At 37.8% G+C, this 21883-nt stretch overlaps 1 protein-coding gene across 1 annotated transcript; it reads left to right on the top strand.

The window, feature by feature from the left end:
• The first annotated feature begins 1089 nt into the window (after nucleotides 1-1089).
• On the top strand, nucleotides 1090-9411 carry LOC137167900 (apoptosis regulator BAX-like). Its single transcript, XM_067570244.1, has 6 exons — nucleotides 1090-1520; nucleotides 1677-1707; nucleotides 4331-4495; nucleotides 4627-4777; nucleotides 5700-5804; nucleotides 6726-9411. Exons 1-6 carry the CDS (start codon nucleotides 1493-1495, stop codon nucleotides 6870-6872), a joined length of 627 nt encoding a protein of 208 aa, XP_067426345.1. The 5' UTR covers nucleotides 1090-1492; the 3' UTR covers nucleotides 6873-9411.
• Nucleotides 9412-21883: the final 12472 nt, after the last annotated feature.

Raw genomic sequence — 21883 nt, 5'->3', positions numbered from 1 at the left:
ATCCAACTGCTCTATGTGATCATTGTCAGATAGATGAGTCCATAGAGTTGTAATTATAGACTGTAATAAATATGAAAAGGAAGGATTGACAGATGACAGAAGAACTCAGAGAAGTAGAATTCATGCACTCAGTATAAAAATTGTAGTGAATTTCTTCAGTGGAATGTGCTTTTTTTTCTGTTTTATAGCCAAACAGGATTCATGATTAAGATTTAAAGGACGGGTTCAAAATTTGTCAAGTGTTTCTTAAAACAACAGTCAGGTGCCCAAATGAACATTGAATCGGTCTTTCTTTTCTTTTTCTTTTTTCTTTTTTTTTATTCATGTACAAACAAGCATCATCTGTTATTGCTTCACAAACAATTTTTACATTTTTTTTTCTCTCCAGTATGACCTCACCCCACCCCTCTCACTCATAATTGACTTGGAGCTCTCATAACCAAGAGGTGCATGTACATAAGCTGGAGCAATAGAGCCTACAGTGTATACATACAAGGATTTATTTAAATAAATATGAAAGAAAAAAAGAGTTTAAAAATAGATTTTTCTTGCTGTAATCATTCCTCCTGTTCATACTGACCATTAGAAGACAGGGGACAAAATCCGCAGTCCTCCTTTTGTGCAAAAATGTATTTAAAGTTTATCTGAAGCTAATATGAAGCTTCAAGTAGATATCTTTCAACGTTACAGTCTTTTTGTTACTATACTTCCACCGCAGCTCAACAGGGAAACACTGTCTGAGGAAACACAAAGAGGGAATTTGATGCTAAAAAGACTGTAAATGTGTCAGATATCCACTCGATATGACTAACTCAGACTGCTGAAGCCTCATATAAGCTTCACATCAACTGTTTTGTTTTGTTTTTTTGCACAAAACGACTGTGTGGAATGTTTACAGCGAGGAAAAACCCTTTCACTGTTCACATAGACGTCCAACTGTTGTTTCAAACACACTAGCATAATTGTGAGCCTTTCCCTTCAGTTTTAACCTCTGGTTCAGGCTCCATTAGGTGGCGGTAGTGCTCCTGAAACGATAGTTGCAGCCCGCCGTTTAAAAACAACAAGAAGAAGAATGATGGCGGTATTTTTTCATAGCTTTAATGATGGCATTTTTAGCTTTTTTCAGAGCTAAACAAACTAGATAAGTTTCCCCCTTTAGCCGTAAACGCATGCAAATAAAAACAACAAAAAAGATGAATAAATAGAAAAATATAAAACCTACCGGAACATTAACCGGAATTTCCGGTTTGTGCGCCGCACTTCGTTGCTCAGACTAAACTTCAGGCAGAACTTACTGTCTACAATCTCGATGTGTGTGTTTCAGACCTTGCGGCTCGTGTCGATTCATGGAGGGTTATTCATTTTGAAGAAACACCGAAGCTGACTTAAATTATTTCTTCAGGTGCTTTTTATCGGACAGTGCAGGAAGCAGAGGCTGTGAAGGAAGAGGAGGAAAGTCTCCCTGGAAGTTTTCTGCAGTGACTTTTAAACTATGGCAAGTGAAGGAAACGGCATGTCAGGTAAGGTTATACATATATATGTAAATACATACCGTAACATTCTTGTTTTTCATAGCTGTATTGTTCTATGACCCGCGGCTTTATCTATAACAGTATTATAGCGCGTAACGTTAATGTTAACTCATGTCCACTAATGTTGAGTTCATTCCTCCACAGATGAAAGGATAGGAGAAGCCCTCATCAAAGAGTAAGTTTCATTTTTCTTTTTTTAAAGCTACTTCATCATTTATCGTAAAACTCTTTTACACAATGATGAAAAAGTAAGTAGTGAAGTTTCACTATTATCACCATAACCAACATGGATTTGAAGTTATTCTTTATTTTAAAATGAAGACATTTAGCACACTTAATATTAGGACTAGTATTCATTTATATTTTTATTATCATCAACAGTCCAAAACCTAAGAATCTGTCATTTAAAGATTAAAGAAACAAAACAAGAAAAGAAAAGAAAAGAAAAGTGAATTATCACATTTGTGAAGTGAATATATCCATATATTCTTTACTTGATCAATAGATTGAACAGTTTATCAATTTTCCGATTTGTTGTCAGTGTGATTTTTGATCAACTAAACAATTAATCAACTAATTGTGTCAGCCCTGCTTAATATTACCGTTCAGTTCAGTTCATGGATTAGTTTAGAGAATGTTGTTATAACGCTAAAATCATTTACTATCAATCATTTTCTAGATATGACACCTGGATGGGTCCATATGTAACATTGTATTATATCGCATGTCTTATAACTAGAGCAGAAATAATCATTCAGTTCATTGATGGTCCAACTACACAAAAGTAATCAGCAACATTTTTGATCACCGATTATTCATTTAAATAATTTTTCAAGAAAAAAATACCCCAAATTAACAGTTTCCAGGTTCCTTAATATGACAAGTTACTGTTTTTCTTCTTTCATATATAATAGTACAGTTTGGAGTGTTATAAATATAGGTAAATCATTTTCATTATTTTAAATATAGAAGATAATTGTTAGTTGCCTGCCGAACTCAAAACACCTACAAGTATCAGTTTCGTTTTACAGTAATAGCTGTGAACCTCTTACAGTAAATCACGCTGCCCCCTGAGTTGTACCTATGTTGTAACATGTACCTTAGAAGTGTTGAGGGTCAATGACGAGTCAGACACTCTGTACAGGAAAAGGTGTGTCAGCCTCCGGAATGCTTAATGATTCCTGTCATGCATGGCAATCAGCATCATCCTGTAGTATTTATCTAATCCTTCATCAGCAGAGCTAGTCTAGTTCTGGTTAAAGTTTTACATCACCAGCATGTAGATTATTAGCTTGTGATAGCACTGTTAGCCGTGTCCCATTCCATACAGCTGCACACTCTGACTAAAAGCAGTGTTTAGTGTGTTCATACTGGAGAAGTGACTCAATCAGCATGCAAACTAAAGATTGCCTCATTTTTGAGTGTGCTGTCGATGGACTCCGTTGTCCCACAATGCAATGCAGAAAGGAAATGCAGGAGATACTCAGGTTGCAAGATCATGGACAACAAAAAATTGAATTTAAAATCTTTGTGAAAAACATTTTTCTTACTCTTTATACACAGTACATTTTTAATATTGTTTGTAATTTGTAACATTGTTACCCGTACTGCCCACCTTCATACATCACACCTCATTTAATTCTACTTTTATGTTATTATGTATGTGTATGTTTGGGGATACAGCTAAAGGTTACTTTCATTATCGATTAACCTGACCATCATTTTCTCAATTAATTGTTTAGTCAATGAAATATTTTTTTTTTAAAAAGTGAAAAAATGCTGTTCACAATTTCTTAGAACTCACAGTGATGCCTTCAATGTGCTTATAATCATGACTGATAACGGGCTCAATATATCACTGCACTACAGAAATGCCAAAGTAGGTTTGAGGTCAATATCAATATTAGTATACAGTACATAGTTTGTATATACTACAACATATTTATCTGCTTTTATGAAGTTTACTTTAATTGTCCATTACATAGTACGCATCAAACCACATTGACCCCTTGTATCTTTTTAAGCTCTGAGTCTATTTTTTCTCCTCTGGCACGTTTAGTGAAGCGTTATCTGCAGAGACAGCTGTTTAACAGTTCTCCTGCTGTTTATATGTTCTTATATATTATTAACGGTATCTATATTGATTGATCAGGACTCCCAGTCTGCCTGTGAGCTGCAGGTTTCACTACAGGCAGATTCATCTCACCTGCTTACAGTGGGCGGGGAAATGAATTCAATGAACCAATAAATACAAACTGTGGATTTCTTCCCCCAGGAGCCGACATGAAAACTGTTTTGGTTCAGTAAATTTCTACCGTCAGTCAGCCTGGTGAAGACAGTATGGCTGCTGTCCTCTCAGCTCATCAGGCCACTGCTGCTGACAGACAGCTGGTTCTGTGGACAGAGACGCTGAACGCAGGTCAAAGTTGATGAAGATTGAACGGATAGAGCGCTTCGATAGTGCTTACACGCCGCTCATGTCTGGCTTTCTTTGTGGATTCCCAGTAAAGAGAAAGTTGTCTTAGGTTAAAAGAATCGCTGCAGAGTTTGACATGTGACAATAAAAATCACATCAATAAATAAAATCAATGAAAGCACATCTGCAAACAATGAACTGACTGTATATAAAGTAGATGAAACTAGCTCCACCTCCAGCACTGATGCTTCACTATTAATAATCTAATGATGTCATATGTATATATATATATATATATATATATATATGGATTTAGTTGTATGGATGTTGCTTTGTTCCCACGTTGGGCGTCTGTGTTGTAACCTGTCACTTCTCTCTGCAGGGTCATACAGGAGGAGCTGAAGGATGTGCCCGTAGAGGACATCCCACCTCTCACTCCGCTGGCTGTGGAAGTAAAGACTGAGCAGGAGCAGAAGATGGTGACCCAGCTGGGCAAAATGATCCGCATCATCGGTGACAGGGTCCGAGACGACAAGGAGTTCCAAGAGTGAGTATCTCAAACACTTAATCTCAGAGTTTACAGATTATATGTGGGATAAATTCTCTGAGGTTTTCTTATTTTAATTATATAAACATTTCATCAGTCACTCTGTCCTCTGCTCTTGTCTTTTGTCGCAGTGCGATAGACGGCGTGGCTCACGGCTGCGGCTGCGGCTCCGGCTCCACATGGGACAGATTCAAGATAGTGGCGGACAAAGTCTTTGAACATGGCATCACCTGGGAGAGAATCGCTGTGCTCTTCTATGTGGCCGGCAGGCTGGCTCTCCGGGTGGGTTAGCTTCCTTTTGCTTCACATCAGAATGGATCATGGGAAAATCTAAAGTGAGAGCCTCAGTTTGTTGATTTTTGATGAGCTTGAAGCTTGTTTTCATATCATCAAATGTCTCTCTGAGGTACAGTAGAACATAAGCTAGTTAATAGTAACTTTGGGCCAACGCTATTTTTAACCTGATGATTGTGTCACTGTAAGGAGGAGGAGAAATATATGTGTATATATATATATATATATTGCTGCTTAAATGCAGTGTCTCATGATATCTGCTGTAGTGACATGATTGACATTGAAATGTTACCACATAGCCTACTGAACACAGAATCTCTAATCGTGAAAGTACATTCTTTAACAAACATGGTATCATAGGTTACAGTAGTTGTTGGCTGATTGGGCAGATGAACCTATCATTAATCAGATGTGCATTTCATTGCTATTATTGTGTTTTGGGACTTGATGGTCAACAGAGGTGAGCTTAGTTCCTCAGATACACCAAGGCCTTATACTGCTCCATTTAAAGGATCACTTCACCCCTTTTTGTCTTTCACATCTAGTGGTATCTTTCCATACTAGTTTTATTCATTCATTCATTCAGTCTGTTAGATTGTCGCCTCCATCTGCAGCTCCATATGAAACTTTGCTTGTTAAGTTGATTTGCTTCCCAAAATATGATGACTGAAAAGCCTTACTTTCACAATACATGTAAATCTACAAAAAGTTATTATAGTAGCCCACATTATTTATCCAACTGAGCCCTATACATTCTATAATAGAGCAGCAAAACTGACAGTTTGTCAGTGGAAAATCATTTTTAAATCAAATAAAACACAAGACGGTGTAGTTTGGTAAAAGTAAATAAGTAGCAGTAAAAGTAAAATCCTGGTATTCATCTTCATCTCTCTGTTTGTGTGTCCATCAGATGGTGGAGGCTCATCTCCCTCAGTCTGTGAGGGAGGTCTTGAAGTGGACCGTGGATTTCTTCAAAAACAACCTGCTGGGTTGGATTCGAGAACATGGAGGATGGGTATGTTAGGCCTTCATTTCTTCTGTCTTTCCGTTATTTATTACAGCAGTGTACTGCCGCCACCGTGACTTGACAATATGTGCTCAGTTTCTTGTTAGAACGAGAAACTTTTCTCATTTTTGAGAGACGCTCTTCACATTTACACACACGAGGCGCAGCAGCATAACTTCATTGATTCTTTAAATCTCCGACACGCCGACAGCATCAGTCAGGATCTAATGTTAATGAATATTCTGTGTTCTTCTACACATCCAAAAGGCCAAAACTAAAAACTGTAGTTAACTAGACAGGACAGAGGAAACTATCCAGGGCAAACAAAATTAAACATTTAGCTTCTGAAATGTTTTTTTTAGACAGACAAGTGAAAAACAAGTTCTGTTCTGATTTTGGTTTAATTTCTATTCCAATTACCAATTTGAAGAGGAAAATAGGGGAACGGGAAAAAAATGAGAAGTGGATTTCATTTTTTTAAATTCACATGAAAAACAGAAAAACAAAATAACGCATTTGTTTATCCTGTTATGAAACAAGTTGAACACAGCTTTTGACAGAGGGTACATGAACCAGGAGGCAGCAATACATCCTCCAGTGCCTAGTCTGCCAGAAAACAGAGCACGTCAGTTGAGTAGGCGGTCCTTCAATGTGGCCCAATACACATTCACGTTCACACTGCTAGAAGAATGTGGCCACACGCGGCCCAGACCACCTCCGAATGTGGTCTGAGCGATTGGATCTCAATGCATCTTGGGTGCGTTCACACCTGTACTTGTGATCGGATCACCCAAGATGCATGTTAACGGCAGGTGTAAACAGGGCCACAGTTCCCAGTTTAGTTCCTGTGGTTCCATAGTTCCATAGTTTCTGGACCTGTATGGTTAAAAAAGGTTGTGTGTGTGTGTGTGTGTGTGTGTGTGTCCACAGATCAACAGTTTCTCAGAGCTGGCATCATCGTCCATGCAGAGTGGTGTGTCGTTGTTGAGCTCTCGCAGCTACAGCCTCGTCCTCATCTTCGTCAGCGGCCTGGCTGTAGGAAGCTTCATCACCTGGAGGCTGACCAGACAGCTCTGATGCTTACACACACACACACACACACACACACACACACACACACTCCTGACGTGGGTCACCATAGTGTTAAGCAAATCATTCTAAGCGTTTATCATGTAGGTGGTCTATGACAGGACTACAAATTGTTTACCAGAGGGTTTATCAACCAACCTTGTCATGTGCCAATCACACATTCCCATGAGATGGTTAAAATAAATGCAAAGAATCATTTGTAAAATGTGCCTGACCTACTCACTATCTCTACACTTTTCTACCTTCTCTAATGTTCTCTATGCAAACTTGAAAGGGATGCTCATCTTTCTTCATAGAGGATATAGTGGTGCTGTATCATGTTTAGCAGATACTCTGTATTTAGGTCACCCTCAGAGCAATAATGATGTCAGACCTCTAGTTTCACAGCAGTAAACAGGCATTAACAATGTGGTCTGAATAGGTTTGTGCTGGTTCACACCACCACACTTTGTGGAATTCTGCCTGCATTGTTCAGCTTTAGTGCATCACCACCTGTGACAGACAGACAACACTTTCAATATAATACTGATATCATTTAAGCAAATTTCATAAACTAAGTAGTAGCTAACAGAAGGTATGTTACCATTTATTATGATTAATTAGAGTCCAACTGAAATTACATTTAGACATCCTTTTTCGCAGTTAAAAATATTGTTTATATTTTTTTATTATTCAAAGGAAGAAAAAAGGGTCTTTGGGGAAGTTAGAAATGCTAATTTTTTATCTCACCTGGCTAGAGGGGCCTGTTGGTGTCTGTGTTTGATTGACAGGAGCTCCAGCAGCGGGAGAAGATAAAAGTAAACAAACTTTTTTTTGGGAATTGTGCCTTTATTTGATAGAAAGTATAGACAGGAAATGCAGAGAGAGAGAGGGAGAGGGATGACATGCATCATTACAAGTCATGGGCAGACACGGTGTCAGGACTGAAGTGTCGTTTGCAGGTACAGTACCAGTCAAGAGTTTGGAAATAAATTCTCATTCAAGGGAATGGGACAGTGTGTCCATACGTTTGACTGGTACTGTATGTTTACATGTGCTGCAGCTGAGCAGCTAATTATCTATCTAGTTTACAGTGCACTTTTCCTCAGTGAATGTTAGTTTGGTGGTTCGTTCATCAAGCTAAGCTGCAGGACAAGAGCCTTCATTTTTGAGAGTTAGATAAGGAGACTATAGCAGGAAAGCTTATTCGGATGAAGTGATTTGATTGGCTGTATGGAAACAAGTTGAATGGTATTCTGATGGTTTAATGGAAAACTAGAGTGCACCATCATGAGACCAAAAATTTAGAATATAAATCTCTCTTTTGGTTTTTGATTTTTTTTTTTTTGCAAATAATCACATAGGACAAGTGATACAGAGCAGATCTGTATGCTGCAGTAGACAAAGATATTACATTTAATTTCAGTTGGACTTAAAAATGAATATTGAATTGGATAAAGTCACAAAAAATAGTGATAACAATATCATCTCATCAGTTCTTTTAAATATATTTTAAAAGGCGACTGGATCTCTGTTAAGTTCTGCTGAGGTTTGATATTTTTTCAAAGCGGTCCTCAGGCACAAAACATGAAAGTTAACAAATGTTATATATAAAATATATATATATATAATAATTATGATAGTAAATTAAATAATCCATTGTTTTAATACTCCCTACATTTTTAGTCTTGTCACTGCCAACTTTGCATATACTGCCATGAAACTAGACGCCTTAATGCTTTAAACAAAAAAAATATGTTTCAGTGATTTGTTTTGTCATATATTATCTATCATTTTTCATGTGTATTTGCATTTCTTTTAAAACCCCTATCACGTTTAGTCCTTCGAAAATGATGCTGTTAAAATGGAAAATTCATGGTGTAAATATAAATTCCTATAAATCTCTTTATGTTTACTGTGAGAGGTTTATTTGCACTATTAATGCATTATTAGTTTAATCATGACCACTAGAAAAGTTTAAATTATTTTTGAAATGTGAGCATGAAATGGTGTTGCATTGTCTTTGCCCTGTTAATGTCACTGCCCAATACATGAAGTAAAGGAATATTAAAGCCATGAATCTTTAAGTTCAGCTTTGAGCATTTGTTGCCTCTTCTCATTAAAACATAAAGCCACTCAAGGATTGTAACTTTAAAGTGTTTATCTTTCACATTTGTATTTTAAAATGTTTTACAGCAATAGAAGTTAAATGTATTTCAATAACTTGTCTGTCATACTAGTTTCCATTTGTTCTTGGTTTGATCCATATTCCATGCAAATAAATTAGTGTGCATGCAGTAACTGCAACTGGATTATTTTACATGGGCATGTCCAGTTGTAGCTTATCACAGATATGTTAATGGAGTACATATATTGCCTAAAAGTATCAGTAAATGTCAGTGCAGAAATCACAAACATTTGTATGAGGTCAGTTTCTTTTTACACTGTAAAATGTCCCACTCACTACATATCTTTGTCACATCTCTTTAATAACCAAATGTAAAGGTCCTCCACACATTTTAAGTTATATAAAATGATCTGCTTTTAATGATTTGTGTCTGATATGGTTTTTCCACAATGAAAAGTAATCAGTTACCTCATTATAAGTTGTTAAAATGATCCGGAAATGAAAATCAAGAATCTGAATAAGCAAATATTGTTTATTTCAAAAGTTGAAATGCTGGCAGTGGTAGAGGAAGTATTCAGATCCTTTACTTAAGTAAAAGTACCGATACAGCACTGTAAAAATACTCAATTACAAGTAAAAGTCCTGCATGAAAAATCCCACTTAAGTAAAAGTACATAAGTATTAGCAGCAAAAAGTCTGTATAAAGCAATAATAAATATGTGTTCTGAGTTTGCCACACCCATGTCAAACTCCCTCAAAAATATACAATTTAAAATAAGCCTTGTTTGTAGGTGTACGACAAGCAACATGAATGATATATTTTGAAAAAAAAAGTAATGTTAAGAGCCATTGTTTAATTCAGCACCTATTTTGTAGATAAATGTGGACTTGTTTCAGTAAAAATGTAACTTAAATGACTAGTAAATAGGAAATAGAAGAATAAGAGCGTAACATGCTGCTTTCCAAAACTGTTACAAATCACTGTTAAAAAACAATGTTTTATGGTGTGGCAATGGTGTGGTTAAGGTCTGGTTAGGTTTAGGCATAAATACCACTTGGTTAGGGGTTATGGTTTGAGTTAAAATGATCACTTGAAACATAGTTTGTACTTCCTCAAAGTTAGGCAAACTTAATTGCCATGGCAACAGTAAACACCGCGGTACAGTAAAAATGGCCCGAACCGTGGTTGAAAACATGACCCTCATGGTCGGAAACTGGAAGCGAACAGTGGTCTCCTGCAGCTAATTCCCATCTATTTACTAGTCATTTAAGTTACATTTTACTGAAACAAGTCCACATTTATCTAGAAAATAGGTGTTGAATTAAACAGTGGCTCTTAACGTTACCTTTAAAAAAAAAAAAAAAAAAAATATATATATATATATATATATATATATATATATATATATATATATATATATCATCCATGTTGCTTTTCCTACAAACAAGGCCTATATTAAATTGTATATTTTTAAGGGACTTCGACATGAGCATTGTTATGTTCAGAGGCTAAGAGGCTGTGAAGTTGGGTTGTGCTTTCACCACCTTCAGCTAAGTTCCCTTTTTGCCATCTAATTAACTATCTAGCCATGCACCCAACCCTTCTCCTCCTAATAAGGGAGTCACCTTATATTGACGTCATCTGAACTGTGTCACTTCTCCGGGTCATAATTACTACGGCAGCTAGATGGCATCTGTCACTCACACATAATATAACTATAGGTCATTTTTGATGACTGAATTTACAACCTATAGTATCATTTTTCTTGTGAGGACAGGCTCAAGTATAAAGTAGCATCAAATGGAAATACTCAAGTAAAGAACAAGTACCTCAAAATTGTAGTTAAGTATAGTACTTGAGTAAATGTACTTACTTACTTACTTTCCACCACTGGTGATTTGTGCAGTTTAAGGTGTAAAAACAACTTCAAATGTTGATCTTCTCATAAGCTCTCAGTCGTCTGGTTTGCTTTCTGCCCCCAGTTGTGCACACATCCTACTGATGACGTTGCTTGGAAACCTGTCTGTTAGACAAATTGTGATACTGACCTGATGGTGGAGCTAGATGAAAAGACAGAGGAGTGTATTACAATTCATCCTGTAGGGAACATGAATGTCTGAACCAAATTTTATGGCAATCCATTCAATAGTTGCTGAGCCATTTCACTTCACTCACCACAAACCTCAAGGTGGTGTTAGAGGAAAAGTCAGTATATCACTGAAGTCAGTAGGGTTCATCCTCTGGGCACCATGAATCTTTGACTAAATTTTATTTCAATCTGTCTGTAGTCAAGATGTTTCAGTCTGAATAAAGTGGCTAATAAATATAAAGTGGCCTAGCCTGGCTCAAATCCAGTGTGCTAAAAACCATGCCTACAAAACAAAACTCAAAACATGAGAGCAGGGCAGATGGATGATGTGAGTAGATGGATGATGTGAGTAAATGACGTGTTACAGCTTGCATCATTTAATTTGCTGTTTATATTGTAGTGCTACAATTCAATAGGCATTCATGGTACAATCTGACATGCCCCAATATTGATATAAGACAGTCTGACACAGATTGCGAGCAAGACTTTATTAGATCCATCTCGCACATTGTGATATGTAAAGAATTTGTATGATCTCTGTGTTCGCTGTAGTGTGCAGAGGCCTTTGAATAAGAAGCCAGAGGCTGGTGGAATTGCAGTTTTTACTTCTCTCTGCTTCTTCTCTTTGTGTTTTCTTTTTGAAAAATCCTCTTCCTTGTAAAGTGCACTGGAGCAGTCTTGTTAAATGCTCTTTGAACTGAAATAAACCTGAGCCGTCCCCTCCTCCCCCTCCTTCTTGTCATTTTCCTACATTCCCAGTGCTAAGAATAAGCTCTATCAAGTTCATGTGTGATTTGGCTTAACATAATTATACCCCTACATCCCCATTCCTCTCTCTCTTTATCTCTCTCTCTTGCTCCTTGGTGTCTCTTGTGGTCCTATAAACGGTAGACAATTAGCAGGAAAGGGTAGTTTTATTAATTAGCCAGTAACAAGGGATCAGTGAAAAAGAGTAAAAGAGGGATTGGTTGATGGATAAAAAGATGTTGGAGGAGAAGTGTTGAGCTTATAGAAAGTTAAATGTTTACTGCTGTTAAATTGCATTTCTTTCTCTCCTTTTCTCTGACAGGTCAAACTACAAACCAGAGAGTTAGTTCTTGCACCATAGAATTTTTTTATGTTATTCAAAAAAATTACTTTAGAAGTTTTACTGATATGATTGTTTGTACTCAGCAAAGTCATTGACAGTTTGCAAAGCAAAGTTTGCTTAATGTGAACACCTCTGTCAAGCCTCCTGTTTTGCTTTGCCTCAAATGCAGTTTACAATGATAATGGTGGCAGATTCACCATTGAAATTCTCAAACCTACTAACCTTGTTGAATGCGCTGTACCTGGGTGAGTTTTTTAATGTTTCTCTCTGACTTCTTTTAAAACAAGAATCTTGTAGACGGGTCTTAAATATGCACATGATGGCTGCATACGTGCAGTATATTGTGCTAAAAGACTGAGGCTAAAGCTGAATCTCAGGCAGAAAGTAATGGTTAATAAAGAAGACATGGAAATAAACAGCATTGTTCATGTACTGCTGTTTAGAGCTAGTTAGTCCAAGTATTCTAAGTATGAAAAGGAAAAATATCTGGTCAGACAGTTTTTGTTAACAAACCCAATAAGACTGCTTAGCTTACATTCTTGTTTATTTTTGAATGTTTGCTGTACATTTCCCCAATTCCAGTAAGAGCAGGACAGAGCTACTAGCGTTAGCCTAAAACTCTGATAGCTTCCAGGACTGGAGTCCACATAGTGGGGAAATACTACACAGTGGATGTGCTAGTCATCATGAGGTGCATGCGCAGGTGCAGAATTGGGGGGTGGACCAACATTTCAATCATTTCTGATTCAAGTGGCGCTATCCTGCTACTTTCTGGATATGAATATAGTTTGCAGCATTATTTTGAAAATAGCTAGCTACCCAAACGCTACAAGAAACTTGTGGTCGCTACTCCTCAACACTGGCCATCACTTGGTGAGTACAGTGATATTGTAATGAACAGGAATGAGGGTCAGTTTTCCTTCAAGGCTGTGTTCAGATAATGTTAGCACTGCATAAACACTCCTCTCATTCATTTCAACTAGACCTCTGCATTGATGCAGTGTTGTGGGTGCCATACAGCAATGATGTTGAACCTGGCTCAATTTTGATTGCAGCACACAGCAAGATCCAGAAACATCTATCACCAATTTCATAAACTGCTGTGCAATGTTTTGGTATCTGATAAACCATCAAATCTTTTACTCAAAACATCCTGAATCATATTTCATATTCTGACTAGAACCTGTAGCAGCACACCAATGCAGTGCAGTCTCCTGTCTAAAAGTGAACAAATGTGTGTGTTTGACAGTACTTGTTTCAGATAGCTGGCTGTACAGTGATTTCAATTGGTTGTGGAAATTCTTGTGTATGTGAGGTTCTGTGTGTGTATGATTCCAGCGGTCCTTCTCTCTCCCCCTCATTCTTTCTGTCTCTGTTCGTTCATTATTAATCCTTCAGCAGTATCCTGCAGCTCCTCCCTGTTCATTTATTATGGCTGTGCAGTAGAAAACACCGGTTGGGGCATCCTGTGCTACTGTATGTGCAGGTCTCAGGTGATGTAACATGCCCTCTGGCAGCCATCTTGGAAATCCACAGCTCTTGACAACATCAGCTGTGAGCAGCTGGTTGCATTTCTTATAACTTGACTCTCTCAGCATGAAATCATCATGTTTGAGGAATAGAAGGGCAAATAATCCATGAAATAACTGTTGTTGTGTAATTTTAATCATCATCACAATATTTGACAGTGAACACGAGGGACGCCTCTGTACTGGACATCTCTCTAAAAATATCTGCTCAGTTTCTCATTGTAACAAGAGGATTTTCTCATTTCAGTCAGAGATTACTGTGCTATAGCAAGAAAATGTCATGTTATAACATATTTTCCTCATTATTACTACATACATACATCACTTCATGTTTTGGTTAACACATGTGTATAGTGACAAACTTATCTCATTAAAACAAACTTTTCTCATTATAACTTATGGATTGTTGTTGGATTGTTAGGGACTGTACAGATATGGGAGGTAGGGGATGTCACAATACGTCACTATAATCTGCATAAAAAGAAATAAGAGAACTGTGGTAAAGTTAAATATGTATGGTTTTTTATATTTGTTCTTCTCTTGTCTTTTTTCGTCCTTTGTTTTTTTTCCTGTTTTGTTTGTGCAGGTCTATTAGTAAAGCTTTATTTAGATAATCTTCCATTGCTTTATGTGAGAAAAATAAAAATAATACAAAAGTTAAAGGTGTCATACAAAGTTCAATTTTAATTTAATGAAAGGTCAGCATCATACAATGCCAACTTGTTCTACTGAAGTGTGAAATTAGATGAAATTTATTGACCATGGCTCTTTGCAGTTCAGTTTACCAACAGCTGTAACTTAGGTTTGGTACCATATGAAAAATTCCCCTCTGACTCCCCAACACACCTTTTTATGTGACTCATACAGTATATAATTAGTTTATGACAGAACAGTCAAATTCTGATCAAATTCACATTTATCTTTATTATTTGGAATCCATTTAGAGGCCTGAAAAACTGTGGGGCTTAAACTGTTCAGCAGCCTCTGAGCCGTTGCTCATTTCACTCTTTAGCTACAGTGGTAATAACTGCTTATCTCATATCAGTATTCAGCATTTTGTTTAGAGATGCACCGACCCAACTTTTTCAGTCCTGATACCGATACCAATACCTGGGCTTTGGGTACCGATCCGATACCAGTGTTTAATTAATTAGCACTTTGTGGAAGAGTCATTCTTTTATGTGTAAAGCAACATCAGACTCGACTTTCTAACATTGCTTTCTTAACTTTGTAAAACAAAATGTAACAAATAAATATGTTTATTTGTTTAAAATTATATAATATAATCATGAATTCATGAGTAAGTGATTCAAGTTGTTTGTTTGCAGGAGGACTGGGGTGTGTTCAAGACAGCAAATACACAGCTGATTCAGGTTGCTAACATTTAGCTTTAGTGATTCAACAACACTGGTTTTGGACTGCAATCCAGATATATCACATTATCTAGATTGATATTATATGTAAAGGCTAATATTTAATATTACTGCGAGCAGTGCATGTACGAACACCGACCAAGACCAAGAGAGGAATGTAATCCTAGGGGGGAAATGCCTGAAGTGAGCCTGAGGAGCAGAGCTAGTGCTAACTGCCAGCCATTGCTAAATAATCAAACGGAAACTCTTATTTGTCACTTGCTTTAACATAACTACTGCGGTTATAAAGGAGATAATCAGGTGATTTTGTTAAGTTCTATGTGGCATTGGATTTAGTAAGTGGAGGTGTTTTGCCGTTACACTTTAGACCACACGTGACTGGTTTTCTCTTAGCAAGATTAGCTACACTAGCCAGTCTTATTGAGGCAACACAGGCTAGACAGCTGCTATTTACCCACGATAGCGTCTAAAACAACTTCACATAGTGTTAAAAGTTAGCAAACTGTGTACTGTCTATTAAGCCTTGCGCCTCACAATGCTGAAACAACAGCAGCAACTCGGCTCCGGCAGGAGAAAAGGGTCTAACGGCACCACGGTGTTGTGCTGGTGTGTCTTCCCTTCTAGATAATAGATCGACTGAGATCAGACCTATCATCACTGATACCCGATCCAGCTATATGAGTCAGTATTGGACCCAATATCTGATATCAGTATTGGATCAGTGCATCCCTAATTTTATGTTTGCCATAAATGTATTACTTTGAGAGTGGAGGGTATTGCAGTATTTTTATTAGTCAAGGGGAGGGTCATGCTGGGGAGGGCCCTGCTTCTGAAACAAAATATAAGATTCACCCCCCCTCCCCACCTCAATAACTTTTTAACAGTCCCTAATAACTTGAAAAAACTCCTATCAATACCTAAACAGAAGAAACAGTAGCATTCATTTTCTTAACTGATTAACAGTTATTGTCTGTCTGAAAGTATTATCCTCCACCCTCCATTCATCCAACCTTTATCCTGTACAGGATTGTGGAGGTTTGGTACCCAGCGGGGTACATGCTGGATAAGTCATCAGACACATATAGACAATCATACTCACATTCACTTCTTTGGGCGTTTTTGATGGGTATCAGATGTGTTTTTCCAGATTAAACTATATGTAACTATATATGCACAACTATACATGGGAATGGTGGATCAAGAGCACCTAGTGTCCATATTATCAGCATTTACTTATTTCATGTCTTTGCATTTTTACACAGATTTTACAGCATGACTTTAGTCCAGAGAAATACGGGTTCAGGGAAACTGAGAGTCTATAAAATCATATTATAATTCCCTGTGTTCCTTCCTCTCCCCTCCCCTCTCCTCTCCTCTGCTCCCCTCTCCTCCCCTCCCATCCCCTCTCATGTACTCTGCTCTGCTCCCCTCCCCTCTCCTTCCCTCTCCTCTCCTCTCCCCTCCCCTCTCCTCTGCTCCCCTCTCCCCCCATCCTCTCCCCTCTCTTCCCGTCCTCTCTCCTCTGCATCCCTCCCCTCTCCTTTCCTCCTTTCTTCTCCTCTCCTCTCCTTCACACCCCCGCCCCCCCTCTGCTCCTCTCCCCTCCCCTCGACTCCTCTCTCCTCTCTTCCTCTCTCCTCTTCTCTCCTCTCCTCTCCTCTCCTCTCCTTCACATTTTCTCCCTTCTCTCCTCTCCCCCTTATGTGACAAACTAAGGGCACGTCCTACACATGTATCTTTTATTGCAGTTCTGGGGGAGGACAAGAGGAGAGGAGGCAAAGTCGGGGGTGAGCAGTGAGGAAACGAGGAGGTCAGAGGAGGGAAATGGCCAGATACAGGTAGAGAGAGAGGAGGAGACAGAGGGGGGAAGAAGGAGGGGGAGACTGCAGTGTTTTGGTCTCCTGCAGTTCTCTCTTTTGGCCCTTAGATGTCCCCATGCACCAGAGTGCAGTATGAAACATCCAAGAACAGATGCAGAAACTGCACTGCACAGAGGGTGACTGTGTGTGTGAGAGAGAGAGAGAAAGAGAGGGAAAGAGAGACGTCCAGGTACATCCAGAGTCTCTCTCTCCCTGTAGCAACTATGCAGTTTTTTCGCTGGTGTAATTGGTCTCTTTCATTCTGTTAAAGTAGTAGTTCAACACTTAGATACATTTATTTTCTTTCTTGCTGACCAGATCTACTTTGGATTGATTTTGACTGATTGGGTCCAAAGTGAAGAACTCTGCGTCATACAAATTAGACAGTTTTAGAGTTGTTGCTTTGGGCAGAGCAAGGCTAGCTGTTTCCCCTGCTTCCAGTCTGTATGCTAAGCTAGGCTAATCATGTCCTGTCTCCAGTTCTGTGCTTAACACACAGATATGAGACTAATGTCTATCTTCTCATCTCACTACTGGAAAGAAAGCAAATAAAACATTTCCCAAAATGTTGAACTATTCCTTTGAAATGAATATCAGCCTCTCTCTCTCTCTCTCTCTCTCTCTCTCTCTCTCTCTCTCTCTCTCTCTTTCTTTCTCTCTCTCTCTGCCGCTCTCTCTGTAATTATAAAAACAGCTCTCTCTCTCTCCCGCTTTGTGAATGCTGTACCAACAGTAATCTTGTGCTTTTTGCTTGCTGCACTGTTCCTATCTTCTACCCAGCACACACACACACACACACACACACACACACACACACACACACACACACACACACAATTCTCCTGTTTTTTATTTTGCTCAGCACACCATCAAATTTATCACTGTCTCTTTCTCCCCTCTATCTATCTGGCCTCTCTCTCCTTTTCCCTCTCAAATTGAAATGGGCTTTATTTGCATGACCATCATTAAACACAGTATTACCAGGTGGCACAATGTTTATCACTATTATTATTCACAATTTTATAAATGAAAATACAAATAGTTTATTACACTTTAAACACTATTCAGCACTATATACACAATTCAGTGAGGATGCAGCTAACAATTATTTTCATTATCAATTAATCTAATGATTATTTTCTTGATTAATCCATTTGTCGATTAGTCCATAAAATGTCTGAAAATGGTGAAAAATGTTGATTACTGTTTCCCGTAGTCCAAGGTGTTAAGGATGTCGTCATGTCTACTCTTGTCCTGACCAAAAGCCCAAAGATATGATTTACTGTCATAGAAGACTAAATAAACCAGAAATTCACACTTTCACATTTGAGAAACTGGAAGAGAGAGAATTTTAGTATTTTTTACCTAAAGTATGGCTAAAAACAATTAAGCAATTACTAAAATAGTTGGCAATTAATTTTCTGTCAATCAACTAATTGATTAATCAACTAATTGTTGCAGCTCTACAATTCAGCATGCACTATATTGCACTATTCAACTATGTTACTATACTACACAGTATAGTATTGCAGTAGTTCCCAAACCTTTACTGTCATGCCCTCTTTTGGAAATCAGAAACCATCAGAGTACTCTTATTTCTATATTGTTTGCGAATTATCCAGATTCTTTTTCACAGCAGATATATTTACTTGTCAGAGCAGGAAAAGCAACAAAAAGTTGTTTCAAAATGTTCTCATGTTTCTCTCTTCTCCATTCATATCCATACCCTCCCTTTTACCTTCCCCTAAACACAACACACACACACACACACACTCCCTGTGTGTTGGTGCAATGTCAAAACAAACACAGGTCTCTCCTGGTTGACTTTGTCTCATCCTGCACACATTGTTTGTGTGTATACCGTGTGTGCATGTGTCCCCTCCTTTATCACTCTCATACTGCAAAGAGCTCCGTTGCTCCTTAGTCAGCATGTTAACTTAATTAACTGAGTGTGTGTTTACATGTGCTAATGCATTGTCCATCTCTGTGAGGGTTTGTGCATACGTCTGTGTTTGTGAAAGGCGTGTGCTGCTTATGAGAACAAACTGCCATGACCGACCCATCACTCATTTCCTGTTTAAAAAAAAAAGAGGTTCTAAGAGGAGAATGCAGGAGAGGATGTGTGTCAGGGTTAGGACAGGAACTAACATGATATGATCTTAGATTGTTCTTTATTCTTAAAAACAAGAAATGTTGTGTCACTGAACATTTTAGGGATATGTGAAGTATCAACATACTTGCAACTTGCCAGATACATGAATTAACAACATTTTTTCATCTGTTGCAATTTAGTAGTATTTAAATGCAATTTATAGGAGACAGGGTTGTGTCAGTGAGACACTGGAGAGCACCTTACTCTGCCCAAGCACACAAACAAATGCATACTATTCCAACTGTTGAAGCCCTGTTGAGTGATGACCTTGTCCTCCTGGTTGACCAGAGATGATATGCCTTTGGTTCCATCCCCACCAGCTTCCACAAAGTGTTCACTAGTCTTTCTGGGCTCCAAACAACATGAACAACAAAACAAACAACAATTTAAAATCACATTGATCAGTAATACCAGAAAAGGTTAAATAAGCCAAATGCAGAGATCAGAAAATAAGTGAAGTAACTATGAAAAGGTAGAAAATCTACTTTTTATGTGTTTTATGTGTGTTAGGAGTAAAATAAGCTCTATAGATAACAGTTCTCATCATACAGTTTGTTCATGGACATGGAACTACCAGATGACCAGTGCTGACTTACTGTGTATCTCTATGACAGAAACCACTATATACTAGTGTTTCACAAAAGATGTGTGGTGTATGACATTTTGCATGAATAACAAATTAAAATTAAATTATTATAAAATAATTTTAAGCCTTTTAGCCTCCACAATTAGCCATTATAATCATTTATGCATCTTACGGCTGTTGTGTTCTATGGTGATGTTTTTTTCGTTTTGTTTTGTTTTGTTTTGTTTTGTTTGGTTTTTTAAAAATATTTCTCAGCAGCATTCGACCAAATGATTGGGCAATACTCCCAGTGCGACAGAACAAGACACTGAACAATGTCAGTCATAACAGAAGATGGAACATGTGCAGAACATTTCCTTGAAACCACTATGCTCTTTCCCACTACCGAAACAATGTGATTGAATTGATCAGACCAATAGAGCAAAGTTTCTCATTAAACACCCAGTAATTTGGTCTTTGAGACCCACTCAACTGATATCCCATCTATAGACAAATGAGTGGAATGACTTTAGCAAGAACATTCCTACTGCCAAAAACAATGCATTTAGTTCAGTCCTAGTTTTTTCATTTCCACCCTTTCAGTACTGGTATGCAACTCAACATGTAGATTTTCTCTCAGCTCTGCTAATGTTGTAGAAGTACATCATCTGCATTTTTCATTGGTAAATCATCGATTAAAAATTGAAAACCCAAACAACTTCCTTGTGGAATGCTGCAAGATATTTTCACCCAATTTGACTGTTATCAGCCTGTTGAATTGGCATTATCAGTCCCAAATACATGGGCTAGTAGGTGCCTACTAAACCTACTAGAAGGTCCAGGAGGCTGGTATCACCCATTCATTTCAATGTTGGTGGAGCCCAGTAGGTGCAGAAGGCCTGTTATCAGGTATGTGCTGTCATGTGACTGTCAAGTTTCTCTCTGCGTAAACAAAAAAGAAAAAAAGGGGGGGCTAACATTCCATTTATTCTCAGTTGAAAATGCAATATTTTAAGATACTTTCAGCATTAACATACGTTCTAACAAGAAATGTGCATTTTATTTTGATAATCTTTGTTTCATTGGAGTTTGCATGTTCTCCCCGTGCCTGCGTAGATTTGGGAATGCTTGTCATCATGTGTCAGCCCTGTAACAGACTGCTGACTTGTCAGCATGTACTCCGCCTCTTGCAAAATGTCAACTGGGATCGGCTCCAGCCTCCCATGACCCCTCAAAGGATAAGTGGGTATAGATAATGGACGGATGGAAGAAGGACTGCAATGACCCCTCTGTGCTGTTAAATAAGGACTACAATTACATCTACCCACAAGCCAAAAAGTGAAAGAATAATAGCTGCCAATAGCAGCATATGTCAGAGCTTCATACACACCTTCTCATGATTAAGACTACCCATCATTTATGATATCCAACATAATATATGCTTCAATATATGTTAATGTATATTGAAACATAGAAGAAAGCTTATATCTGATATTTCCCATTCACCGTATCACTATATGCTGTTTGGGATATTATTTATAAAAAAATAATCTGCTAAAGAAGGATATAGTAATCATTTGAAGTGAGGACCATCTGTGGAGCCCCTTTAAAATGTTGGTGAAACTTTACTTCTCCTCCCCTCTATTTGGCATATATCAGCAGTATATGAACGGTTCATAAATTGTATTAATGTAGCTATAAGCAGATATAAGTAGTGTAGCTGCTGACAAATACATTAATAAACATGTTATATTAAATGTGTTATATTATTCAAATATATGTTTAATTATTTTGTTTTTTCCAAAACAGAGAACTCAGGAGTCGACCTTTCAATGAAACAAATTCATAAAAAGTTTACCAGCAAGTTTACATATTTAGAATCGTTTAAAAGGGTTTATTGTCATTCAAACCACCAAAGTTCTTTTATTTCACAGCTTCAATTATGATAGGCAGTGTTGAGCAAGCATATTGTGGGTTATTTTGAGTTATTCTACTGGGGCTGGGAAGATCTGAGTGAGTGAGATGGTGTAGACAGGAATCAGCTCTGGATGAACTGCAGGAAAAGAGAGTGGGTGTTATGGAATGGGATCAGATTATTCTTTAGGGTTGATGTGAGCTTTTCTAGGTTTGAGTGGTGTGTTAACAGATTGAGCCAATGGTTGATTGATAATTTCTTTCTGTCTTTCCAGTTGAGTAATATGGTTTTCTTGGCCACAGTTAATGCTATTAAGATG

This window comes from Thunnus thynnus, chromosome 17, assembly GCF_963924715.1.
Source record: "Thunnus thynnus chromosome 17, fThuThy2.1, whole genome shotgun sequence".
NCBI lineage: Eukaryota > Metazoa > Chordata > Actinopteri > Scombriformes > Scombridae > Thunnus > Thunnus thynnus.
Note: the sequence above shows the minus strand (reverse complement) of the source record. Positions and strands in the feature narration are given on the sequence as shown.

Coding starts and splice junctions, on each gene's coding strand:
- LOC137167900 (XM_067570244.1), top strand. CDS start 1,493: ATGGCAAGTGAAGGAAACGGCATGTCAG. Junction 4,496..4,626: donor GACGACAAGGAGTTCCAAGA/GTGAGTATCTCA, acceptor CTTTTGTCGCAG/TGCGATAGACGGCGTGGCTC. Junction 5,805..6,725: donor TTCGAGAACATGGAGGATGG/GTATGTTAGGCC, acceptor GTGTGTCCACAG/ATCAACAGTTTCTCAGAGCT.